The sequence below is a fragment of the Cyprinodon variegatus genome, unplaced genomic scaffold, assembly GCF_000732505.1.
Source record: "Cyprinodon variegatus isolate N-32 unplaced genomic scaffold, C_variegatus-1.0 Scaffold1514, whole genome shotgun sequence".
Lineage (NCBI taxonomy): Eukaryota > Metazoa > Chordata > Actinopteri > Cyprinodontiformes > Cyprinodontidae > Cyprinodon > Cyprinodon variegatus.
Window position 1 is genome coordinate 117302 of NW_015151967.1, and position 10376 is coordinate 127677.

The window sequence follows — 10376 nt, forward strand, 5'->3', positions numbered from 1 at the left end:
TAAATCAGATTTGGTGTGTTATGGCCTTTAGCCATCATGGCACCGTGGGTCAGCCCTCAGATCTAAAACCTTTAGAAAACTTGTGAGATGAGAGCACTGAACAAATTCCTCCTCACTCCACCCTAAATGTTTTAGGAAAACTTCAAGTTCTGCCCTGTTAGGAAAACAAGTGGCCAATATTGTGTCTCTTTCTGTCTTCAGGGACGCTCTGCTGCTGAGGATGAGGCCTGAAGACATGGTGGCTGTGCTTCACACCAACCTGCTGGGCTCCATGCTGACCTGCAGGGCTGCTTTGCGCAGCATGCTGCGCACCCAGGGAGCAGCCATTGTTAATATAGGTACCGTCTGCTGTTAGCAGTTTAGACACCAGATGGCAGCAAAGTCCGATTGTTTACCCTTTAAATCACCTTAAAACAATAGTTTATAGAAAGGCAGGTTGTTGATCATTAATATCATAATGATTATAATTATAGTTTACAGATATAAAGAGAGTAAGATTAGATAAAACCTCTAAAATGTGTTTTGGAAAGGAAGGATCACTGTTGTTGTGATGTCTCTGGTTCTGTAGGCTCTGTAGTGGGCCTGAAAGGGAACGCTGGCCAGTGCGCGTACAGCGCCAGTAAAGCTGGTTTAGAAGGCTTCACTCGCTCGCTCGCCAAAGAAGTCGCTTCCCGCAACATCAGGGTTAACCTGCTGGCTCCAGGTACATCACAGAAACACTCTTTATGCATGTTTTACCCTTTTCCTGTTCTCTGTCATCCCATTCCTCCATGCTCTTTAGGTTTCATCCACACCGACATGACGGCGGGCCTGAGGGAGGAGGCCGGAGCGCGCTCCATCCCTCTGGGGAGATTTGGCACGCCGGAGGAGATAGCCCAGGCCGCCCTCTTCCTGTTGGAGGCTTCCTACGTCACAGGACAGGTGCTGGTGGTCGACGGGGGACTGCAGCTGGCCATGTAGGGCGGGGGGTGGCATCAGGCATGGACAGCGAGGACCTTATAGATGCCTTTAGACGGCCATCCTGCTGAGTCACCGAGCGCAGCCGCAGTGTGTGTGTGTTATGACTAACACTACTGACTCCAAGGTGTCTGGCCCCGTCCAGACCCCTGTGGCCCCCAGGGTCCTAAATTTAATCACCAGTTTTAACGCAGTGGCTCATTTTCCATGACTGTCAAACACTCGCCGCTGATTCCAGAGCTCATGTTTTGTTTTCCCCACCTCCCTCAGGAGACCCCCCCACCCCACCCAGCTCTGGTGGGGTCTGTCCGGGAACGGGGCCCGTCGAGCTGCAGCTGGAGGAAATTAGAGGTGGGGGTGGTATTTTTAGACTGGGGGAATGTTTTTTTTCTGCCTGGTTACAGATTCGGACCTGCAGTGTGGACGGATGTGATTGGAGGTGACTGTCATCATGTCCAGCGATAAGATCTGAAAAGCTGCTAAGCTTGTGTTTCCTATTTAAACAAGGTTAAAAAGTGCAGCAATGAATGAAGAAATGTGGCTGTCTTCTCTCTGCAGCTTTCTGAGCTATTTATAAAATACTTGCAGCACAAAAACTACTACTCTGCAACATTTAATATGTAATCCTCATTAACTTTGATGTTTAATAGCATTTTAAGACATACTGTCAAAATGTAGTGCATGAAGGAAATGAAAGGAAAGTTGTTTTTTCTTTCTAAAATTTCGCTTCCTATTCACAGCAGTTACTTGGCGGAGAAACTTTACCACAATTAGAGCTGCAAGTTCTTTGTTGTTCATCTCCACCACCTTTCGACATCTTTATTTCTGTTATTCTTTGTAAACAGTCAGATTAAATAGAGAACTTTTGTAAACATCAGTTTTTAAAGGTTTCCTGCTCATCTCTGAAGTATGGAAGCAAATTGTTACCATATTTCAAATGAAAAAGCTTTTTCATTTTAAGAATGTGGCTGCATTGTTTGACTCATAAATGAAATTAGTAACCAATCAACCTATTTGCATTTTCTTCTTTAAGACTGCCATAATCAAGGAGAAACACAGCGGACATTGCTTTTTCGTTTTCATGGTCTGCCAGCAAAGTACTGTCCATAACTCGAAGAAAAAAAAAAGCATTCTGAGCCCGCTGCACAGCAGAGTGGCGTCAGCAGCCGCTCTTCCTCAGGTCCTTGCTGACCGGGCTACCCATCTACGTTCGGTAGGGGGCGCTGATTATAGCAGGTGTCGTGCCAAGGTAGTTATCCCTGCGAAAATTAGTATCCCCTCGTCGGGAGCGCGCACGGAGTAGGAAGAACAAACTGAGTTAACTCCGCCTCAATTCCAACGTACTGAACGTGAAATGTGAAAGGTTTTACGTGTATGAAAGATGAGGTTTAGTTTTTTATTCTTTACTTCACATGTTATAGCAGAATATCCCCAGTGATACGGATTTAAAAATAATAATAAAAGACAAACGTTTGCGTGAAAGCAGGTCGCTTACAGCAGTGTCTACTCCTCCCTCTGAAAGCAAACAGCTCCTTGTTCTTTTTCACACGTTATTTGAAAAATCTCTCATTGTTTCAGTGTCCAAATATTCTCATCCCATTGAAAACTGTTGTTAAACCACATACTTGTAATAAAAATGAAATAGAAAATGCCGTGTATGTGTAATGATTAAAGACTAAATCCAGTTTTATATTAACTTACAATTTCTCTATGTTGTAGTATCCTTAAACAATCTATGTTCTAACATCAGGCGTGGAGGTGATAGATGTTTGTTTCTTAAAGTCACAAGGGGGAAACAGATTATAGCAGGTGGCCTGCTATAATCAGCGCCCCCTACCCAACAAGATGGGTAGCCCGGTCAGCAAGGACCTGAGGAAGAGCAGCTGCTGACGTCACTCTGCTGCGCCCACCGCTCAGAATGCTTTTTCATTTTCGAGTTATGGACAGTACTTTGCTGGCTGACCATGAAAACGAAAAAGCAATGTCCGCTGTGTTTTCTCCTTGATTATGGCATAAAATGTGCAGTCTAAAAGAAGAAAATGCAAATAGGATGATTGATTAGTAATTTCATTTATGAGTCAAGCAATGCAGCCACATTCTTTAAATGAAAAAGCATTTCTGGAAATGCTTTTTCATTTTCAAATTTCACATTTCAAATTGAATTTTGGTATGTATTTGCTGGGGTACATTTTGAAAAATAAATCTTAAATGTCTTTTTCTTTATCATTTTAATTGAGTAAAAGGATGAGCGGTGTTAAAGAATAAAATGAAAATGTAAACAGGATTATTTATCCGCGTATCATTTGTTCTTTGGTTTTTCAAATTAAAACCAAAAATTAAAAATGGAAAAATGCACTAGTTTTTTATTTGTTTTCGAAACAAAATGAAAAAAACAGAAAAAGGGCTGCTATCTGTTTTCCCAGTTTGTGCATAAAATCGAAAATGGAAAAAACGAATAACCCTCATTGTCCTTTTAATTTTCTGATCTCAAGCAAGTTAAATGAACCGGATATGATCTGGTTTGATGTAAAGTTTGCTTGGAGACGCTGCAGGCACCTCCTAGCAACGCTCACCGTGAGCTGCCTCTGGCAACAAGCCCCGCCCAGAACCGCTTCTGGTATATTTTTATATTCAAACCAATCACGTGATTAATTCCCTGACCTTAGTTATGCTATTTACATTAAAACGATATGGTTAGCTTACTTGCATTAGTAACTTCAGTACACTGCATCATAAGTTATTGCATATAAATCGATCAAAGTTAAAATGCAAAACATTTCAAAGCAAAGTGAGTCATGGAGGTAACATTTCCCTGGATGTAGGGTTGTTACAGGAGGGGGGCACTGATTCATGCTTTGAGTTTCTTTATTTTTATATTTATTTGACCCTTTTCTGATTGTGTTGTGCTTTTTCCGTTTTGGTTCAATTGTGAATTTAGTTTTAATTATAAAGCACGTTTCATACATAAGTAGCACAAAGAAATGTACATATTAAAATCAACAATATTTCAATAAAATGACAATGACATAATTTAAGAAGTTACATTATGGCTTTATATATGTATATAAATGTGTTTCATGTGTTTTGATATGAATGAGAACCGAAACACAAATAGTTACCTGACCTGAATCTAAGCATCTGTCAGAAGTCCATGAAGAAACTATTTGACAGATGTCAACAACGTGGCCATATTTTCCAGATCAGACGGTGATCAAATGCCCAACCAGCACATCCAAAAGTTCAGGTAGCAGCACATCATCAACTTTTGTGAGGTGATGAAAGAAAAGTTTTACTTCTTGCAAAAACATACTTTCTATGTGGAACATAATCTGCAGAAGTATTCTGCGTGCTGGCAATCCCTGCATATTAACAATCTGTCAATGATCTGCTTACAAAATTCTTTATTCGTCTTTCAATCTACATGTCCAATAGATGAGCCCATGTTTGCAAACTTCTGCAGCAGCCTGGTCGGGTGAGAGGCACGCATTGAGTGGAACAACAGCCGCTGCCCGTAGTGTCATGCTGTGGATTTGGAGGCCAGCATCCATGAGCTGACTGGATTCTCTGAGGCCCTGCCTGCACTGGACAAGTTGTTGCTGCCTTAATGTTTGTCTGTTAGAGAGACAACCAATATTTTTTTTTCTTCTTACAGTCCAATATTAACTTTTTTTGTTGTTTTATAAATTCTAAAAAAATTTAGTTTTATGATTCAGCATCTAATATTCAAGCGTAAAGCACTTTTTTCATTCTTCCACATTAAAAGCTAAAAAAGCTTTCAGTAACACTTTTTGATCTGATACTTTTAAACAAGTATCAGTTCTTCAGAGCAGTTACTTCGAGTAAATGTGGTTTTATAATTGTTACACATGTATTTTTGATACAATAAAATATGCCGTTTTTATCAAGCTTCTCATTTATTAGTATCCATTCAGCCATTACATTTATCTCACGTCTTTCAGTAACACTTATCAAGTAGAACAGTGCCTCCTGAAACAGGCTGTAGTCATTGTTAACAACTCCAAAAAGAGGAGATATGTCTGGAAACCTCTCTTCAAATAGCTGCTCAGCACGGCATCATTCTCCCTCTGGTGAAAATGGGTCAGAGCCAAAGGCAGATCCCCAAGTCAGGGAGGACACCAGCTCCTGCAAGTCAGGCAGCTCCTGTTCATACATCCATGGTGCTTCAGCAGCATCGGGCAACTGCTCTGCTGGAATTCTTGCTGGGCATCTCGCAACTGCAAGTTGATTTGGGATCCCTCTGCCTAAAATTGGTAAAGATTTTTTTCATTCCTGAACAAAACTGTCAGTTGTTATAAAATGATATACATACAAATATTACCACAACTTACCTAGTATCCTATGGGAATTGCAGGACTGCACAACTCTGCCAAGTCCTATCTGACTCATAGACAGGCCAGGGTGGACACAATTTGTTAAGGTCATCCTGCATATCAAGTAACCCTGACCCAGAAGGTGGATTAGGGCCTGTTTAAGGGGTTAGTTTATCCCATTATTGACCTCTGGCATGTTCTTTCCACTCACAGGTTCTGTTTAAACACAAGACAACATTTTAGGAAAGTTAGCAAGGCAGCTTTATTTGTATAGTATTTATAATGTCCACAATTTCAAGTGCTTTACACCAAGCAAAGGATTAGTGTGATGCAGAAGAAAATAAAACATTCAAAAGTAAAACAATAAAAATATTGTTTAAAATTAAAAACAAAAAAGAAATCTTACTAAAACTAGCCTTTGTGGCTGCGCAGTTTTTAACTCCTAAATAAAAAATATTTCCTTGCAGCTGAGAGCAGGTGGGTCTTCAATATGGATGGAAATAAACAGCGTTTCAGCTGATCTGAATCTTTCCAGACATATGGAGCATAGAAGCTGAATGGGGCATCTCCAGGTGTGGTTCTGACTTGAAACTGATAAAAGACCTGATCCAGATGACCTGTGCAATCTGGTGGCTTCATACCTGTCCAAGCAGGTCCATTCTAATATGAATATTTTGATCTAAATTTAAATAATGTTGAAATCACATGAAAAAATGTTTATGAATAGGATTAATATAACTAACCTGGTGATGCAGTTCATTATATGGCTGGTGCACCTCTGAGAATCTTTCCCACTCGAGTCTCACCTGCTCAAACACCCACTGATGACAGGAATTCTGTCATGACTTTTCTTCCATAACTTCGACCCAACCTGTCAAGATAAAAAAGGAATTTACTCAACAAGTCATGTAACTATGACTTAAAACTAATAAAAAATTTTACAACAGAAACACATAATTTATGTGAAAATATAAATATAATGTAAATTTCACACATCATAATCTATAACCATGACAAATATTAGGCAGTGTTTTGTGTTACCACATTAAAAGAAGAAGAAGAAAGGGGAACCATGGCCCTGCCTTCAGGTGATGGGCTAATCAAAGATGCAGAATCATTTGTATATTAAAGTATGCCTTTTTGGTATAGATAAAAAAATCTCAACAAAATAATTCCCAGGTCACCTATGTATTATGCATAAACTCATTTCTAAGAAATCTGGATGGTACAAAACTAAAGTAAGAATCAAACATCTAAAAATAAACAATGATAAATATTATCTCTATGAGGAAATCAATCTACAGTATTGTTTCCCTGAATGAGGCAGGACATAGAGAACCATTTCCTGTAGATCAGGGGTGTCAAACTGGTTCCAGAAAGGGCCGTGTGGCTGCAGGTTTGCTTTCCAACCAAGCAACAGCACACCAGACTTCATTCATCTCATCAAGTCATCATGTTAAGACTAGACTAACTTGATGAGGTGACTGGAGTCTGGTGTGCTGTTGCTTGGTTGGAAAGCAAACCTGCAGCCACACGGCCCTTTCTGGAACCAGTTTGACATCCCTGCTGTAGATCAAAGGTCTTCAACAGGGGGTCCGCGACCCCTAGGGGGTCCACGGAGGTACTGCATGGGGGTCGCGAAAGGTTTGGTTGATTAGACTTTTTTTTTTTTATATTCCCCCCTGCAATTTTTCCACTAAATGTCTTTAAATACACAAAAGCTAATAATTAAACACACTGTAGAAAACAGATAAATGAAGGCAGAAGATGTCTTTCAGTCATCTATGCACACATTCAGTGACACACACGAGCTCTTTCAAGCTGGGCACCGTTTAATTTACAACACCTGTCCCATCAACCAGGAATCAGAATCAGAAAAACTTTAATAATCCCAGGGAGGAATAACTTTCGTTACATGACTCCATCTGTAATACAGCGACTATACGACCAGTTTGATAGAACACAATTTAATAAAAAATAAATAATTAGGGTGTCCCTGCTCCATCTCGCCTTTACTTTGGGGGTCCTTGGCCTGGAAAACATTGAAGACCCCTGCTGTAGATAATTCATTCAAATCAAAGGTATACTGCTTTAGAGACTAAATCAGGAGGAGCATTTACAAGACAATCACCAGTTAAGATGTTCAGCAGTTAAAATGGAACACTGGGCAAACTGGGCATTTGGTGACCCAAGTATAAATTATTCAATATTCCAAAGCTTTAAGCCAGACTGTGAGTGGATACAACACTATGGTAGGTTAATGTGCTTATGGACTTCTGAAAGTAAACAAACTTTAACTGTGATTATGTATTCAATAGTTAAAGGTTTTAAAAATATAAACACTTAAAGTTACCTTGTTTATTGATGATAGGATCGCTGTTTCCAGGTCGGTGTCTGACAAGTCTTTTTCTCCTGAGTTGGTGATGACTGATTTCTGAACGCCTCACTGCTGCAGCGCTGCATGGCTTTAACTTCCCTTAAACAGCTGTAGGTCAATCATATAAAAGTGATCATCCATTAGATCCATTAAATTATAGCGGTCTGTTGTTTTACCGAGCTGCCTGCGGCGTCTCCAAGAAAACCTTACGTAAACCAGTTCTTGATTTTCCTTGGATGGTAATTGGGTGGTCCATGGTTTTTCTTTGATTGGTCCTTCGGTGCTCCTTGATTGGTCCTTGCCTTGTCCACGGCCGGTCCTGGGCTGGTCCTTGGTTGGTCCTTTGTTGGTCCTTAGCCAGTCCTTGGCTGCTCGTTAAACGGTCCTTGGTTGGTCCTTGGTTGACCCCTGGCTGCTCATTAATCGGTCCTTGGTTAGTCCCCACTTACCTTGGATGTTCCTTGTCTAGTCCATCGCTGGTCTTTGGTTGGTCCATGGCTGCTCCTTAATTGGTCCTTGGTTGATCCTTGGTTGGCCCTTGGCTGCTCCTTGATTGGTCCTTGGTTGGTCAATGGCTGGTCGTTGGCTGATCCTTGGTTGGTCCTTAGCTGGTCCTTGGTTGGTCCATGACTGGTCCTTGGCTGGTCCTTTCTTGATCCTTAGCAAGCACTTGGCTGCTCCTTGATTGATCCTTGGTTGGTCCATGTCTGGTCCTTTGTTGGTCCTTGGCTTGTTCTTGGCTAGTCCTTGGTCGGGCTTGGCTGCTCCTCGACTGGTCCTTGGTTGGTCCTTGGCTGCTTGTTAATTGGTCCTTGGTTGACCCTTGGCTGCTCATTGATTGGCCCTTGGTTGGTCCCCACTTACCTTGGATGTTCCTTGTCTAGTCCATCGCTGGTCCTTGGTTGGTCCATGGTTGGTCCATGGCGGGTCCTTGGCTGGTCCTTTGTTGGTCCTTGGCTGATTCTTGGCTAGTCCTTGGTGGGTCCCCACTTTCCTTGGCTGGTCCTTGGTTGGCCCTTGGCTGCTCCTTGGCTAGTCCATGGCTGGTTCTAGGTTTTTCCTTGATTGGCATTTGGCTGGTCCTTGGTTGGTCCATGGCTGGTTTTTGGCTTGTGCACGGCTGGTCCTTGGCTGCTCCTTGGCTAGTCCACAGCTGGTTCTAGACTTTTCCTTGATTGGTATTTGGCTGGTCCTTGGTTGGTACTTTGCTGCTCCTTCGTTGGTCCTTAGCAAGCACTTGGCTGCTCCTTGATTGATCATTGGTTGGTCCATGGCTGCTTCTTGATTGGTCTTTGGCTGTTCATTGGTCCATGGCTGATCCTTAATTGATCCTTGGTTGATCCTTGGTTGGCCCTTGGCTGCTCCTTGATTCGTCCTTGGCTGGTCAATGGCTGATCCTTGGTTGGTCTTTGGTTGGTCCTTAGCTGGTCCTTGGCTGATCCTTGGTTGGCCCGTGGCTGATCCTTGGTTGGTCTTTGGTTGGTCCTTAGCTGGTCCTTGGTTGGTCCTTGGCTGGTGCATGGCTGGTCATTGGCTACTCCTTGGCTAGTCCACAGCTGGTTCTAGGCTTTTCCTTGATTGGTATTTGGCTGCTCCTTGATTGATCATTGGTTGGTCCTTGGTTGGTTCTTGATTTGTCCTTGGTTGGTCCCCACTTTCCATTGCTGGTCTGTGGCTGCTCCTTGGCAGGTCAATGGTTGGTCCTTGGCCTCTCCTTGGTTAGTTCATCGCTGGTCCTTGATTGGTCCATGGCTGCTCTTTGATTGATCTTTGGCTGGTCCTTTTTTTGGTCCTTGGTTAGCCCTTGACTGCTCCTTGATTGGTCCTTGGTTGATCCTTCGCTGGTCCTTGGTTGATCCTTGGCTGTTCCTTGATTGATCCTTGTTTGGTCCATGGCTGGTCCATGGCTGGTCTTGGCTTGTCCTTGGTTGGTCCAGGGCTGCTCTTTGAGTGGTCCTTGGTTTGTCCCCACTTTCCTTGGCTGGTCCTCGTTTGGTTTTTGGCTGGTCCTTGGCTAGTCCTTGGCTAGTCCATGGCTGGTCCATGGCTGGCCCTTGGCTGGTCCATGGCTGGCCCTTGGCTGGTCCATGGTTGGCCCTTGGATGATCCTTGGACTCTCCTTGTCTAGTCTATTACTGGTGCTTGGTTGGTCCTTGGCTGGTCCTTGGCTGACCCTTGAATGCTCATTGATTGGCCCTTGGTTGGTCCCCACTTACCTTAGATGTTCCTTGTCTAGTCCATCGCTGGTCCTTGGTTGGTCCATGGCTGTTCCTTTATCGGTCTTTGGCTGGTCCTTGGTTGGTCCTTGGTCGGCCCTTGGCTGCTCCTTGATTGGTCCTTGGTTGATCCTTTGCTGGTCCTTGGTTGGTCATTGGCTGTTCCTTGATTGATCCTTGGTTGGTCCATGGCTGGTCCTTGGTTGGTTCTTGGCTAGTCCTTGGTTGGTAACCCACTTTCCTTGGCTGGTCCTTGGATGTCCTTGGCTGGTCCATGGCTGCTGCATGGTTGGTCCTTGGTTGATCCTTGGTTGGCCCCTGGCTGCTTCTTGATTGGTCCTTGGTTGATCCTTTGCTGGTCCTTGGTTGGTCATTGGCTGTTCCTTGATTGATCCTTGGTTGGTCCATGGCTGGTCCTTGGTTGGTTCTTGGCTAGTCCTTGGTTGGTAACCCACTTTCCTTGGCTGGTCCTTGGATGTCCTTGGCTGGTCCATG

The 10376-nt window shown here is 43.1% G+C and overlaps 1 protein-coding gene and 1 long non-coding RNA gene across 3 annotated transcripts in view; one reads left to right on the top strand and one right to left on the bottom strand.

The window, feature by feature from the left end:
* The window catches only part of cbr4 (carbonyl reductase 4), a 7186-nt gene extending 5298 nt beyond the window's left edge, over positions 1-1888 (top strand). The window contains exons 4-6 of one of the 2 annotated variants that reach the window (XM_015403533.1): positions 202-338; positions 569-703; positions 782-960. In XM_015403533.1, the coding sequence (XP_015259019.1) occupies positions 202-338; positions 569-703; positions 782-960 (451 nt within the window). Of the gene's footprint in view, positions 1-201; positions 339-568; positions 704-781 lie in introns of both variants that reach the window. The other variant, XM_015403534.1, reaches the window with a different exon arrangement.
* A 3112-nt stretch (positions 1889-5000) lies between these two features.
* Positions 5001-8218, bottom strand: LOC107103727. Its single transcript, XR_001482202.1, has 4 exons — positions 7642-8218; positions 6032-6159; positions 5307-5504; positions 5001-5219 (listed from the first exon to the last, which is right to left on the bottom strand). It is a non-coding gene; the product is annotated as an uncharacterized LOC107103727 (long non-coding RNA).
* Positions 8219-10376: the final 2158 nt, after the last annotated feature.